The sequence below is a fragment of the Oncorhynchus clarkii genome, chromosome 5 (genome assembly GCF_045791955.1).
Source record: "Oncorhynchus clarkii lewisi isolate Uvic-CL-2024 chromosome 5, UVic_Ocla_1.0, whole genome shotgun sequence".
Taxonomy (NCBI): domain Eukaryota; kingdom Metazoa; phylum Chordata; class Actinopteri; order Salmoniformes; family Salmonidae; genus Oncorhynchus; species Oncorhynchus clarkii.
The window spans coordinates 76,063,661-76,079,965 of record NC_092151.1 but is presented as its reverse complement, the minus strand read 5'-3'; the positions used below and the strand labels follow the sequence as shown (position 1 = coordinate 76,079,965).

The 16,305-nt window shown below is 44.3% G+C and overlaps 1 protein-coding gene across 1 annotated transcript in view; it reads left to right on the top strand.

Moving 5' to 3' along the window:
* The window catches only part of LOC139409402 (transforming growth factor beta receptor type 3-like), a 140,087-nt gene that overhangs the window by 9,999 nt on the left and 113,783 nt on the right, over positions 1–16,305 (top strand). The window contains exon 3 of the mRNA XM_071154513.1: positions 387–610. Coding sequence (XP_071010614.1) covers positions 547–610 — 64 coding nt within the window. The 5' untranslated portion in view covers positions 387–546. The remainder of the gene's footprint in view (positions 1–386; positions 611–16,305) is intronic.

The following is a 16,305-nucleotide window of genomic DNA, read 5'->3' as shown; positions in this document are numbered from 1 at the left end:
CTGTGGTGGGGTAGGTGGGTGGCCGGTATGGGTACCAAGAACAAGGATCCTAAAAACTCACATGATGTCTAATTAGCCCTATGAGATTAATCCTCCTGGTCTCCTAGGCGCTGTCTCCCCTCTCTCCTGTCTTTTCTCATCAGTTCCACAGGGAACTAGATCCTAATGCCCCTTCTGGTACTTACCACTTCTGCGTCCCAAATGGAGCCCTATATAGTGTACTACTTTTGATCAGGGCCCATAGGGCTACGGTCAAAAGTAGTGCACTAAGCAGGGAATAGGGTGCCATTTGGAATTTACACTCTGTCTTACTATTTGGCCATGCTAAACGGTTAGCCACCATGTTTCTCTGTCTCACTCTCTCTCTCTACTCCTGTTCTTTGCAGCAGGAGATCCTGTGAGGTTTCTCTCTACTGACTGACTGTGTGGTGGTAGAAGGGTTGTCCTTGTGAAGAACCAGGAGGAAGGAAGGCCGTCCAGTGGATACATCCTGTCCTCTTCTGGATAAGCTGTAGGCCAGTTCTACTACAGTATAACTGCAGCATTATGATGCCAGACAGACCCATTTTACCCCTGTTTCTCCTGGCGTTCTGCTGCTCAGCATTTGCAGGTAAGTCATCTTTGGCTGCTTATATATCTGTAGACATAGGGATTTTTGAATGATATATTATTATAGGCTATATTTTTTAATACAAAGAATAAAGGCTTTTGGTAATAGAGTAGCAATACATGGAAATGGAAACTGTATGTTTAGTGCTAGATGATTTCTATGTGAGTAGAGTGAGTAGTCAATGTATGCTCTTATATATTGAGTCTTCACTGTGGAAGGCAGCAGTGGAATCACTCTTACGAACTGGAAGCACACTTTGCACTCCGGGCCTTGTCAGGGCGAGCCTGGTGTTGCCTGTTTTTTCAGGCAAGAGAATCACAGAATTCTCCCAGCAGGCAGGCCTCCCCAGAGCAGAGATTGGTTGTTGGAGCTCTGAGACAGAGGCAAGTTTGTGGCAGGGTTGAGGCAGGGTTGAGGCACGGTTGTGGCAGGGTTGAAACAGGGCTGAGGCAGAAAAAAAGTGCTGACAGCTTCGACCTCATAGCAGGTCTAGAAGGCCTCCATAATGCCTCCACACGCATCTGCCAGATTGATTGGAATGAGATTCAGGTAAAGCCAAAAGCACTTACAGCTACTTGGTAAGGCAGACTGCAGAGATAGGAGAGAAGAAAACAACAACACTCAAACAAACAAATAAGATAAAGCCTGCTGAAAACCTGTGGTTATGTGACAGGCTTTCAGATTTTGAAGACTCAGTCTGCTTATCAACATTGGGTACCACTTTAAATAAACTTCATAACCCCCTTGTAAGACCAATGTAGATGCTTCAGAAGTCATTCATAAGCAAATGGGTGTAGTTCCCTTTTATATCACCCTTTATGGAGCATGATTATGATAAATGATTTGTGGTGCATTTTTTTACCTTTATTTAACTAGGCAAGTCAGTTAAGAACAAACACTTATTTTCAATGACGGCCTAGGAACAGTGGGTTAACTACCTTGTTCAGGGGCAGCAAGACAGATTTTTATCTTGTCAGCTTGGGGATTCAATCTTCCAACCTTTCGGTTACTAGTCCAATAGCTCTAACCCCTAGGCTACCTGCCACCACATTTACAGTGCATTCGGAAAGTATTCAGACCCCATGACTTTTCCCACAATTTGTTACATTACAGCCTTATTCTAAAATGGATGAAATTGTTTCCCCCCTCATCAATCTGCATACAATACACCATAATGACAATGCAAGAACAGGTTTTTAGAATTTTGAGCAAATGTATTACAAATAAAACAAGTATTCAGCCCCTTTACTCAGTCATATGTTTTTATTTTTATTTATATTTTTTGTTCACATTTTTTTGTATTTAAAAAAAAAATAATAATAATAATGTGATTTTTTTTTAACCCCTCTTCGGAGGACTAATATCGTAGTTTTTCTTTACAGCTTTTTTGCTACATATTTTTGCTACATACATTTTACCTATACATTTTACATATACATTTTACATATAAACTCTGCAAAAAAAGAAACTGTCCTTTTTCAGGACCCTGTCTTTCAAAGATAATTCGTAAAAATCCAAATAACTTCACAGCTCTTCATTGTAAAGGGTTTAAACACTGTTTCCCATGCTTGTTCAATGAACCATAAACAATTAATTAACATGCACTTGTGGAACGGTCATTAAGACACTAACAGCTTACAGACGGTAGGCAATTAAGGTCACAGTTATGAAAACTTAGGACACTAAAGAGGCCTGTCTACTGACTCTGAAAAACACAAAAATTAAGATTCCCAGGGTCCCTGTTCATCTGGTTGACCATGCCATTGGCATGCTGCAAGGAGGCATATGGACTGCAGATGTGGCCAGGGAAATAAATTGCAATGTCCGTACTGTGAGAGGCCTAATACAGCTACAGGGGGACAAGACGGACATCTGATCGTCCTCACAGTGGCAGACCACGTATAACAACACCTGCACAGGATCGGTAAATCCGAACATCACACCTGCGGGACAGGTACAGGATGGCAACAACAACTGCCCGAGTTACACCAGGAATGCTCAATCCCTCCATCAGTGCTCAGACTGTCCGCGAGAGGCTGGACTGAGGGCTTGAAGGCCTGTTGTAAGGCAGTTCCTCACCAAACATCACCGGCAACAACGTCGCCAATGGGCACAAACCCACCGTCGCTGGACCAGACAGGACTGGCAAAAAGTGCTCTTCACTGACGAGTTGCGGTTTTGTCTCACCAAGGATGATGGTCGGATTCATGTTTATTGTCGAAGGAATGAGCGTTACCCCGAGGCCTGTACTCTGGAACGGGATCAATTTGGAGATGGTGGATGGTCCGTCATCATCTGGGGCGTTGTGTCACAGCATCATCAGACTGAGCTTGTTGTCATTGCAGGCAATCTCAACGCTGTGCGTTACAGGGAAGACATCCTCCTCCCTCATGTGGTACCCTTCCTGCCAACTCATCCTGACATGACCCACCAGCATGACAATGCCACCAGCAATACTGCTCGTTCTGTGCATGATTTCCTGCAAGACAGGAATGTCAGTGTTCTGCCATGGCCAGCGAAGAGCCCGGATCTCAATCCCATTGAGCACGTCTGGGACCTGTTGGATTGGAGGGTGAGGGCTAGGGCCATTCCCCCCAGAAATGTCCGGGAACTTGAAGGTGCCTTGGTGGAAGAGTAGGGTAACATCTCACAGAAAGAACTGGCAAATCTGGTGCAGTCCATGAGGAGGAGATGCACTGCAGTACTTATTGCAGCTGGTGGCCACACCAGATACTGACTGTTAGTTTTGATTTGGACCCCCCCCCCCCTTGTTCAGGGACACATTATTCAATTTCTGTTAGTCACAAGGGGGGGGGGGGGGGTCCAAATCAGATACTGATTGTTAGTTTTGATTTGGATCCCCCCCTTGTTCAGGGACACATTATTCCATTTATGTTAGTCACATGTCTGTAGAACTTGATCAGTTTATGTCTCAGATGTTGAATCTTGTTATGTTCATACAAATATTTACACATGTTAAGTTTGCTGAAAATGAACGCAGTTGACAGTGAGAGGACTTTTCTTTTTTTGCTGAGTTTATATTTGACATACATGATACTTTTATATATAACAACAATACTTGACCAAACAAACTCTTTAATCGCAACCTTCAGCAACTCTCAGCCCATCCCAGCTATCACTATAGACCGCCATTGTTTGGTTTCCATGTGCCATACGTATATTTTTCAATTGTGCTGTGATGTTTTACAAAATGTTTGAATCTTTCTAATCGTATATTATCCACAGATAATGAGCTAAAGATGAAAACCTTTCCTTTGAGTATTATTATATTACTTATTGATTGGTTATGACTTTCCAGATCACCGTTTACTCAGTACTTTGTTGAAGCACCTTTGGCAGCGATTACAGCCTTGAGTCTTCTTGGGTTTGACTCTACAAGCTTGGCACACCTGTATGTGGGGAGTTTCTCCCATTTTCTGCAGATCTTCTCAAGCCCTGTCAGGTTGGATGGGGAGCGTTGCTGCACAGCTATTTTCAGGTCTCTCCAGAGATGTTCGATCGGGTTCAAGTCCGGGCTTTGGTTGGGCCACTCAAGGACATTCAGAGACTTGTCCCAAAGCCACTCATGCTTTGTCTTGGCTGTTTGCTTAGGGTCGCTGTTCTGTTGAAATGTGAACCTTCGCCGGAGTCTGAGGTCCTGAGCAGGTTTTCATCAAGGATCTCTCTGTACTTTGCTCCGTTCATTTTTCCCTCGATCCTGACTAGTCTCCCAGCCCCTGCCTCTGAAAAACATCACCACAGCATGCTGCTACCACCACCATGCTTCACCGTAGAGATGGTACCAGGTTTCCTCCATATGTGACGCTTGGTATTCAGGCCATAGAGTTCAATCTTGGTTTCATCAGACTAGAGAATCTTTTGTTTCATGGTCTGAGAGAGTCTTCAGGTGCTTTTATAGCAAACTCCAAGCGGGCTGTCATTAGCCTTTTATTGGACAAACATTGCTCAGTTTGTCCAGGCAGCCAGCTCTTGATTTAAGGTTATTTTTTAAAATGTTATTATTTCCATTCCATTTCCACAAATTATTATTTACAATGACGGAAGAGTCTTGGAGGTTCCAAAATTCTTCCATTTAAGAATGATGGAAACCATTGTGTTCTTGGGGAACTTCAACTTTACTGCAGAATTGTTCTGGTACCCTTCCCCAGATCTGTGCCTCGACACAATCCTGTCTCGGAGTTCTACGGACATTTCCTTCGACCTAATGGCTTGGTTTTTGCTCTGACATGCTCTGTCAACTGTGGGACCTTTTATAAACAGGTGTGTGCCTTTCCAAATCATGTCCAATCAATTGAATTTACCACAGGTGGACTCCAATCAAGTTGTAAAAACATCTCAAGGATGATCAATGAAAACAGGATGTACCTGAGCTCAATCTCGAGTCTCATTGTCTCAAAGGGTGTGAATTGTTATGTAAATAAGGTATTTCTGTTTTTAATTGTAATACATTTCTAAAAACACGTTTTCACTTTGTCATTATGGGGTATTGTGTGCAGATTGGTGAGGGATTTATTTTTTTAATCAATTTTAGAATAAGGCTGTAACGTAACAAAATGTGGAAAAAGTCAAGGGGTCTGAATACTTTCCGAAGTCACTGTATGTAGTGTTTATCTAGACCTTTGAATCCTGTAAATCAGGGATCATTAACTACAGTAGATTCAGCCGAGGGTTAATTTTTTTCTTGAGCGGTTGGTCAGGGGCCCTGAACATGATTACAAATCATGTGTAAACTGCAAATTGACCACAAGAAGCCAAAACAGACATAATATTTGATTAAAACATAATAATTTAAAACCTTGATTACATTTTATACAATCACGTGTCTCTCAATTATACGTGGGAATAATTGGTAACAGATTTCCAAAATGTATGCCAGCAATGATTTAAAAATATAAATATATATATACACAACATTTTATTTAACCTTTATTTAACTAGGCAAGTCAGTTAAGAACAAATTCATATTTACAATGACGGCCTACATGACCAAAAGTATGTGGACACCTGCTTGACAAACATCTCATTCCAAAATCATGGGCATTAATATGGAGTTGGTCCCACCTTTGCTGCTATAACAGCCTCCACTCTTCTGGGAAGGCTTTCCACTAGATGTTGTAACATTGCTGCGGGGACTTGCTTCCATTCAGCCACAAGAGCATATGTGAGATTGGGCACTGATTTTGGGCGGTTCGGCTGGCCCGCAGTCGGCATTCCAATTCATCCAAAAGGTGTTCGATGGGGTTGAGGTTAGGGATTGCGCATGGTAACCTTAGGCTTTTGTGCGCCTGCTTGGCCATGGAAACCCATTTCGTGAAGCTCCCGACGAACAGTTATTGTGCTGAAGTTGCTTCCAGAGGCTGTTTGGAACTCGGTAGTGAGTGTTGCAATTTAGGACAGACTATGTTCACGTTACGTGCTTCAGCACTCGGCGGCCCCACTCTAAGAGCTTGTGTGGCCTACCACTTTGCGGCTGAGCTGTTGTTCCTCCTAGACGTTTCCACTTCACACTAACAACACTTATTGTTGACCGAGGCATCTCTAGCAGGGCAGAAATTTGACAAACTGACTTGTTGGAAAGGTGGCATCCTATGACGGTGCCACGTTGAACATCTCTGAGCTCTTCAGTAAGGCCATTCTACTGCCATTGTTTGTCTATGGAGATTGCATGGTGTTGTGCTCAATTTTATACACCTGTCAGCAACGGGTGTGGCTAAAATAGCCAAATCCACTAATTTGAAGGGGTGCTCACTTGCTTTAGGATATATAGAATATACTGTATATTTTTGCTCAGAAAACTTGGGGGGCCAAATAAATCCACCCGCGGACCAAATTCCGAAGTTGGGGAACCCTGCTGTAAATGACTTAATCCCGAAGTGTGACTCAACATAGAAAATATTTTTCCTTCATTGTGAGTGCCTGAAGTGGAACGTTTTTATAATGACCATCTTTACCACCTCAGCTTTGGCTGCAGTCTTTGCACTATTATCTTTAGGCAGTTACCACTCTCTCTAGAGACTTGATGTTAACTATACTACAAAAAAGCAGTCCAGGCTGGATCTGCTGTGAGTGGAGGAAATGCTATCTCTCCTACGTTGACACAATGAGCTCACGCATTATATTTTCCAATTCTACCATATGCACTCTGCTGTCAGCATTGCTGCATGTCCCAATACACCTCCACCTCTCCGCATACACACTCAAACACCTGCCAAATTGACTTAGTGTTTAAACATACCACACTATCTAATAGATGACCATCATATTGTATATAGTAGTATATCTTAGATTATGTCTTCATCGTCATCAGGTGTAGTGTTTCCTAGTTACATGAGTAATATTTGTGAAGTCGTGTAAGTGTGAATATCCTACTGATGAAAGATGTTACTCAGTAATTCGACCAATTAAGTGGTGTTAAGATGTGACAAGCCTTGTGCTCAAGTGTGTGCCAAAAAAACCTGAATGTGACTCTGAAATATCACTGAAAAGACTATGAAACAAATAGAGATTCAAAGATAACATATGACATTCACAAAAGAGGTAAATAAGAGAACAGGAACTTTGCATCTCTGTTTTTGTTACACCTTCCAGCTTCTCTCAGTCCTTCTGAAGTCTCATCAAATACGACCAGCGATCTCGCTCCCTCTCTTTCAGTCAAGCTACGGTGTCTGAGTAAATCAAATCAAATCAAATGTATTTATATAGCCCTTCGTACATCAGCTGATATCTCAAAGTGCTGTACAGAAACCCAGCCTAAAACCCCAAACAGCAAGCAATGCAGGTGTTGAAGCACGTTGGCTAGGAAAAACTCCCTAGAAAGGCCAAAACCTAGGAAGAAACCTAGAGAGGAACCAGGCTATGAGGGGTGGCCAGTCCTCTTCTGGCTGTGCCGGGTGGAGATTATAACAGAACATGGCCAAGATGTTCAAATGTTCATAAATGACCAGCATGGTCAAATAATAGGTCTGGGACATGTAGCACGTCCGGTGAACAGGTCAGGATTCCATAGCCGCAGGCAGAACAGTTGAAACTGGAGCAGCAGCACGGCCAGGTGGACTGCGGACAGCAAGGAGTCATCATGCCAGGTAGTCCTGAGGCATGGCCCTAGGGCTCAGGTCCTCCGAGAGAGAGAAAGAAAGAATTAGAGAGAGCATACTTAAATTCACACAGGACACCGGATAAGATAAGCCCCCCGAACACATAAACTACTGCAGCATAAATACTGGAGGCTGAGACAGGAGGGGTCAGGAGACACTGTGGCCCCATCCGATGATACCCCAGGACAGGGCCAAAAAGGAAGGATATAACCCCACCCACTTTGCCAAAGCACAGCCCCCACACCACTAGATGGATATCTTAAACCACCAACTTACCATCCTGAGACAAGGCCGAATATAGCCCACAAAGATCTCCGCCACAGCACAACCCAAGGGGGGGGCAATCCAGATAGGAAGATCACATCAGTGACTCAACCCACTCAAGTGACGCACCCCTCTTAGGGACGGCATAAAAGAGCACCAGTAAGCCAGTGACTCAGACCCTGTAATAGGGTTAGAGGCAGAGAATCCCAGTGGAAAGAGGGGAACCGGCCAGGCAGAGATAGCAAGGGCGGTTCGTTGCTCCAGAGCCTTTCCGTTCACCTTCACACTCCTGGGCAAGACTACACTCAATCATATGACCCACTGAAGAGACGAGTCTTCAGTAAAGACTTAAAGGTTGAGACCGAGTTTGCGTCTCTCACATGGGTAGGCAGACCATTCCATAAAAATTGAGCTCTGTAGGAGAAAGCCCTGCCTCCAGCTGTTTGCTTAGAAATTCTAGGGACAATTAGGAGGCCTGTGTCTTGTGACTGTAGCGCACTTGTAGGTATGTACGGCAGGACCAAATCAGAGAGATAGGTAGGAGCAAGCCCATGTAATGCTTTGTAGGTTAGCATTAAAACCTTGAAATCTGCCCTTGCCTTGACAGGAAGACAGTGTAGGGAGGCTAACACTGGAGTAATATGATGCATTTCTTTGGTTCTAGTCAGGATTCTAGCAGCCGTATTTAGCACTAACTGAAGTTTATTTACTGCTTTATCCGGGTAGCCGGAAAGTAGAGCATTGCAGTAGTCAAACCTAGAAGTAACAAAAGCATGGATTCATTTTTCTGCATCATTTTTGGACAGAAAGTTTCTGATTTTTGCAATGTTACATAGATGGAAAAAAGCTGTCACATCTGCCCTGTAAACTTGTAAGGAGGGCTCTTAGTTATGTAATGTTTAAATTGGTCAGTGATAAATCTTCTCTCATTGCAATGCAATCCAGGATACAAGCCATAATTCTCTCTGAAGTTTTACCCAAAGTACCTTGATGGCTCTCTTCCCATATGTCTGTCTGCTCCGTCCTTCTTCGCTGCCCCTCTCTCTGCTTCTATCTCTCTCTCATTCTCTCTCCCGTTTCCCTGGGACTGTTTATACTTTTTGTGCATTTACCATGCTACCTTCTCTTTTCGCGTGTGCCTCTCCTCACCTTGACAAAACTCTTTATTCTCTGAAGGATATATTATGAACTGGTTGTGACAACCTCAGGTTTCACTGTGAAATAAATGTGAAGCCGGATATTAATTTGATGCACTTGCCAAAAACAGCTCAGGCAGGATGCTTGTTATACTGCAGGCCCATTGCACGACTCGTGGTTCTCTCAGAAACACACGCTCATGTGTTGAGTGCCGAGGCACTTTTTCTCCTCGAGCCGTTCACATGTTATTATCTCATAGGCGGCTCTTTCTGATGAGTGACACATAGCCAAGAGAAGGGGGTAGTCTCTGAGTTTCAATTGGAAGGCATGGTGATACTGTATGTATATGTAGGGACTTTAAATTATGACAGCCACATAGATGGGCCTGAGAATTCACTCATATCAAGTTTTAAAAGCTATAAAAGTCAGTCACCCTGGAGTCATCATTTACTGAATTCCGTGACTCTAAAGCCTGGTTCACACTGCAGGCCTTAATGCTCAAACCAGTTTTTTTTTTTTCAAATCCGTTTTGGAATACTGACTGTCCAAAGAGAAAGTTACAAATGACCAACTGGCTACTCTAGTTGTCATAGTATCAACGGGTGTGTGCTCAGTGGTGTAGGCTGATTGGTGGTGGTGCTCGTGCTTCCTATCACTCAGAAGTTATGTAGCAACAATGCCTGCCATGGATGTTTCCCAGTTGCTTTGCATCTTCATAATCATAGTGTAAGAACACTTTTAAAGCCTCAAAGGATAAGATGATCCATCTTTCAAAACAAGTCCATTTTGGCTAGCCACAGCATCCAACTAACTAGCTAGGCAGCTGTTTAGCTTTCTAGCACATTCACTAATTTCTTTATAAGCAATTAACAAGATAGTTAGCTACCACACGTTCTTGTCAAACTGTACAGATAGTAGCTAGCAAGCAACACGCCAAATAACAGTCTAAAAACCACTTGAGGGCAAATAAATCAGATTTTACTGTCGCATGGCCAGGAATCAGATTTGTATCTGATCTCAAGCAACTAACGAAGGTGGTTTGAGATGTGGCTTGAAATATCCGATTCTATGTGCTTTTTGACTGTTCACACTGCATAAAAAAGATCAGATTTAAATCAGACATGCAAAAGAATAGGATTTGAGTCACTTCAAACTGCCAATGTAAACAAGGCTTGAGTGCAATAAATATGGTATTCATCTTCTTCACTTTGATACCAATCTACCGCTTTCATTTTAATGTGCTCACAGTGTACCACATTTAATATAGCTCTTTTATTTTATTTCCAGCTCCATGCTTGACTATCAGATACACACCTCAGGGAAGCAGTTTTAGCCCTTTTCCCCATAGTTGAACAAAGGATGGCCTGTAAATCACCATCTACTGTATATCCACAATGCTGCTGTTAAGGCCTGCAGCATGACGAGGGGACTGCCAAAATGGATTGTGCAACCCGCTGTAAACTGAGGGGAGAGTGGGGGAGGAGGGGGAAGAGGAGTCCAGTCCAAATTGACACACTGCGCACACTCACACACGCACGCACGCACACACACACACACACACACACATATGCACGCACACACACACACTTCACACACACACTGAGCCAAACCGAAGAGAGAGAGAGGTCCCTCCCAGCATGTTAAACCAGATGTTGGAGTGTGATTCATGCTAACAGTCGGAGCAGCCAGTCAGAGCGGTACAGAGACTATGACTATATAGTGCACTGCTTTTGACCATGGGGTTAAAAGTAATGCACTATGTCAGGAATAGCATGCCATTTGGGATTCACATATGACTGTGTGTGTTGCTGTAGGCTAGAGAGTGGTAGGGATGTTTACATAGCAATGGGAGACCTGCTTGCCTTGAGCATCTCTACTTACAGACCTGGGCCCTTCTCCGCGGTTAAGCCTTTATCTCAACAACACTACCGATAAGGGAGGGAGGAGGGAAAGGCACAGGCTTTCTCTCCGCTTGAGAAAATTATTTTCTAATTAAGTATAGATTTATTATTGAGATTAGTGATGAACAGCAGTGGATGTACACTGAGTCTACAAAACATTAAGAACACCTGCTCTTTAAATTACATAGACTGACCAGGTGAAAGCAATCATCCCTTATTGATTACTTACAAGCCCTTAACCAACAATGCAGTTTTAAGAAAAATAAGTGTTAAGTAAAAAATAAAAAGAACAAATAATTAAAGAGCAGCAGTAAAATAACAATAGTGTTGCTATATACAAGGCGTATACTTTTGTATATATAGTGTTTGTTTAGGAGATAATCCCTCAAAACTGTCCTGCTATCGCCATGGCATCCAGAGAACATACATCGTAATCCTATATATTTGAAGTCTCTACTCCTCTTTGCTCCCGTGGAACATAAATCCACCTTTTCATGTTGTAATGACCCCAAATATTATTCTGTTCACTTTACTTGTTAATTTTTCAGGCTATATCTCCATTGGAAGATCACAGTTAGTTTCATTATTTTCTGTAGAACCATGACCTAGATATTTATGTGCTGTGGCTGGATCAATAGTGGTATATGAGTCAGTATATTTAAGCCGTAAAGCTGTATAGGGGCTGCCCTCTGTTTATCCTGATACTCAATCCCTTCCTGCTGTTCATGGTAAAGAACAAACAAGCAGGGGTATGTGTATTCAGTAGATATCACACACCACATGTATTTATTGTGTGTACATGTTTGTCAGAGTTTCCGTTAGGAAAATGTGGCACCGGACATTTGAGCACAGTGATATACAGTACGTTATGTAAGCATTTTCTTCTGATGCACTAATAAACAGCTAGCTTCAGTCGTTACGTCATTAAAAGTGTATTCCTGTCCCCAGCGTCTACAACCTCTAGCTGCTGATGTAACCTCCACAGGATCTGTATAGGACCTAGAGTCTCAAGAAGTGTTCTTTAATGCTTCAAGTGAGGTGGGAGGAAACTTCACATGGTTTAACTAGACTGGCTTTTCAGCCTTTCTATTGTTGTAAAGTCATTATTAATATGAACAATACGGAGGGCCAAGATGAAAGCAGGCTTTGTGAGTGGGTCATTCAGAAAATAAATGGTGTCAGGAACGAGCAGGACAAGTGGCACTCAAGACCTTCACTGGGCCTGAGACCCTGGCTGCGAGGCCTGTGTGTGTGTGTCTGAGTCTGACTCACACTGGGCCTGAGATCCTGAAAAGAGGCCTGAGACGGGTGGGAGGCTAAGAGGACAGGGGTAGGTGGTTGCTCCTGAGAACGCTGGATGAAAGACTGGATGAAAAGGCCTGGGATCTATTTGGCGCCTGTGAGTGATGGGTCAAAGATCATTGACGTGGCCGGGCATTTATTCATTTACAAATCCTGTCTCCTGTTGCAAAAGGCCAAGGGATGAAAAGGTTAAAATATTTTAGATTTATGTTTTTGTCCCCATCATTCTTGAGTTTCCAGTTATATAAAGGTGCCAACGGAAACATTTTTATTTCTAAAACAATTCATCATAGTAATTTTTGTTAGCACATACTTAACCCCTTAACCCTTAACCCCCACTAAAGAATAGCATGACTTGGGAGAACTCTTTCTAGTCTCTACACCCACGAGTCCATACAATGCCATGCAAAAGTTTTCCCACCCATTGGATTTCATCACATTTTATTGTGGGATTAAAATGGATTTAATTGTCATTTGTTGTCAACAATACCCATACAATACTGTGTAATGTCAAAGTGGAAGAAACATTAAAACAATTGTATTAATAAAAACAAATATAACTAAAATATAGTCGTTGCATAAGTATTCAACCCATTTGTTTAGGCAAGGCTAAATTAGTTCAGGAATACAATTTGGCTTAACAAATCACATAAATTATGTTCACTTACTCTGTGTGAAATAATAGTGGTTGACATGATTTTTAAATGACTAACTCTTCCTCTGTCCCCCATAAATGCAACATCTGTAAGGTTCCTCAGTGAAGTGTTGAATTTCAAGCACACATTCAACTACAAAAACCAGGGAGTTTTTCGATGGGTAACAATAACAAACCAGGCATTGAATATCTCTTTAAGCATGGTCCAGTTCATAATTATGCTATGAATGATGTATTAAACCACCGAGACACCTCAAATATACAGTTACCATGAGGCCATTGGTGATTTTAAAACAGTTACAGAGTTCAATGGCTGTGATGGGAGTGAACTGAGGATGGATCAACAACATTGTAGTGACTCCACAACAATGACATAAAGGACAGTGTAAAAAGAACACAAATCTACAAAATAAATAATATTCCAAAACTTGAATGCAACAAGTCACTAAAGTAATACTGCAAAAAAGCATAGCAAAGGAATACACTTTTTGGCCTAAATGCAAATCCCTATGATTGAGTCAAATCCAACATAACACATCACTGAGTTACTGCCTCCTTATTGTCAAGCATGGTGATGGCTGCATCATGGTATAGGTATGCAAATACTGATGTACAGTAGATGTACTGATGTAGAAGTTTTTCAGGATTAAAAAGAAACGGGATAGGGCAAAGCGCAGGCAAAATCCCAGAGCAAAACCTGCTTTACACCAGACACTGGGAGAGGAATTCACTTTTCTGCAAGACAATAACCTACAACCCAAGGCCAAATCTACAGTGGAGTTGCTTACCAAGAAGACCGTGAATGTTCCTAAGTGGCCAAGTTACAGTTTTGACTTAAATCTGCTTGAAATACTATGGCAAGACTTGAACATTGATGTCTGCCATGATCCTCAACAGTTTGACAGAGCTTTAAGAAGTTTTAAAATAATAACAGAGCTTGAAGAAGTTTTAAAATAATAATATTATATAATCCAGGTGTGCAAAGCTCTTAGAGACTTACCCAGAAAGACTCACAGCTACCAAATGTGTTTCTAACATCTATTGACTCAGGGAGCTGAATACTTACGCAAAAACTATATTTTTATATTTTATTTTTGATGAAATCTTCTTTAAAAAAAGTGTATTTCTTCCACTTTGACCCTACAGAGTATTTTGTGTAGATTGTTGGCCAAAAACTACAGTTAATACCATTTTAATCCCACTTTGTAAAAAAACAATGTGAAGAAATACAAGGGGTGTGAATACTTTTGAATTAAATCATCTCAGGACCGTTTCTGCAACTGCTATGCCTGTGTATAAAATCAAAACAGGAAGCCATTCCTAGACTGGGCCTGTCTGTTTATTATCACTTGATAGAAAGATGGGTCCCGATTTGGAGTGACGGTTTCAATCCTAGGTCAATAGCTCAATTGTCACTGTACTTTTTATGGACACAAATGTAAGATTTATGACTAGTATTCACACCTGGTAACACACTTGGAACAAATATTCATTTCAATATTTTTCTCCCCATTACTGTTTTTCCCCCTTATGTAAATGTTATTCAGTCATGCGATCAAGTTATTCAGTCATGCAATCAAGCTTGGCAGTAGCGAATACAATTTTGATTCATCAAATAAGGGATTGTTTGTGTGATGCTGGACCGTGGACAGGTTTGTGGGACTTTTGATCTCAGATTTCACACTTTGATGGAAAAGTTTTATAACTTTCCTGACTGACTGCAGTGCAGCCCCCATCTCCCACCTCCTCCCCCCATCTCCCACCTCCTCCCCCCGTCCTCCCCTGTCAACCACTCTTCTCTCCCACCTCCTCCCCCCATCTCCCACCTCCTCCCCTCGTCCTCCCCTGTCAACCACTCTTCTCTCCCACCTCCTCCCCCCGTCCTCCCCTGTCAACCACTCTTCTCTCCCACCTCCTCCCCCCATCTCCCACCTCCTCCCCCCTCCTCCCCTGTCAACCACTCTTCTCTCCCACCCCCTCCCCCCGTCCTCCCCTGTCAACCACTCTTCTCTCCCACCTCCTCCCCCCGTTATCCCCTGTCAACCACTCTTCTCTCCCCCTCCTCCCCCCGTCCTCCCCCCGTCCTCCCCTGTCAACCACTCTTCTCTCCCCCCTCCTCCCCCCGTCCTCCCCTGTCAACCACTCTTCTCTCCCCCCGTCCTCTCCCCGTCCTCCCCTGTCAACCACTCTTCTCTCCCCCCTCCTCCCCCCGTCCTCCCCTGTCAACCACTCTTCTCTCCCCCCGTCCTCCCCCGTCCTCCCCTGTCAACCACTCTCCTCTCCCCCCGTCCTCCCCCTGTCCTCCCCTGTCAACCACTCTTCTCTCCCCCCTCCTCCCCGCGTCCTCCCCTGTCAACCACTCTTCTCTCCCCCGTCCTCCCCCCGTCCTCCCCTGTCAACCACTCTTCTCTCCCACCTCCTCCCCCCATCCTCCCCTGTCAACCACTCTTCTCTCCCACCTCCTCCCCCCATCCTCCCCTGTCAACCACTCTTCTCTCCCAACTCCTCCCCCCATCTCCCACCTCCTCCCCCGTCCTCCCCTGTCAACCACTCTTCTCTCCCACCTCCTCCCCCCGTCCTCCCCTGTCAACCACTCTTCTCTCCCACCTCCTCCCCCGTCCTCCCCTGTCAACCACCACTCTTCTCTCCCCCCTCCTCCCCCCGTCCTCCCCACGTCCTCCCCTGTCAACCACTCTTCTCTCCCACCTCCTCCCCCCGTCCTCCCCTGTCAACCACTCTTCTCTCCCCCCTCCTCCCCCGTCCTCCCCCCGTCCTCCCCTGTCAACCACTCTTCTCTCCCCCCTCCTCCCCCGTCCTCCCCCCGTCCTCCCCTGTCAACCACTCTTCTCTCCCCCCTCCTCCCCCCGTCCTCCCCTGTCAACCACTCTTCTCTCCCACCTCCTCCCCCCGTCCTCCCCTGTCAACCACTCTTCTCTCCCCCTCCTCCCCCGTCCTCCCCTGTCAACCACTCTTCTCCCCCACCTCCTCCCCCCGTCCTCCCCTGTCAACCACTCTTCTCTCCCACCTCCTCCCCTGTCAACCACTCTTCTCTCCCACCTCCTCCCCTGTCAACCACTCTTCTCTCCCACCTCCTCCCCCCGTCCTCCCCTGTCAACCACTCTTCTCTCCCACCTCCTCCCCCCGTCCTCCCCTGTCAACCACTCTTCTCTCCAACCTCCTCCCTCCGTCCTCCCCTGTCAACCACTCTTCTCCCCCACCTCCTCTCCCCGTCCTCCCCTGTCAACCACTCTTCTCTCCCCCCTCCTCCCCCCGTCCTTCCCTGTCAACCACTCTTCTCTCCCACCTCTTCTCCCCGTCCTC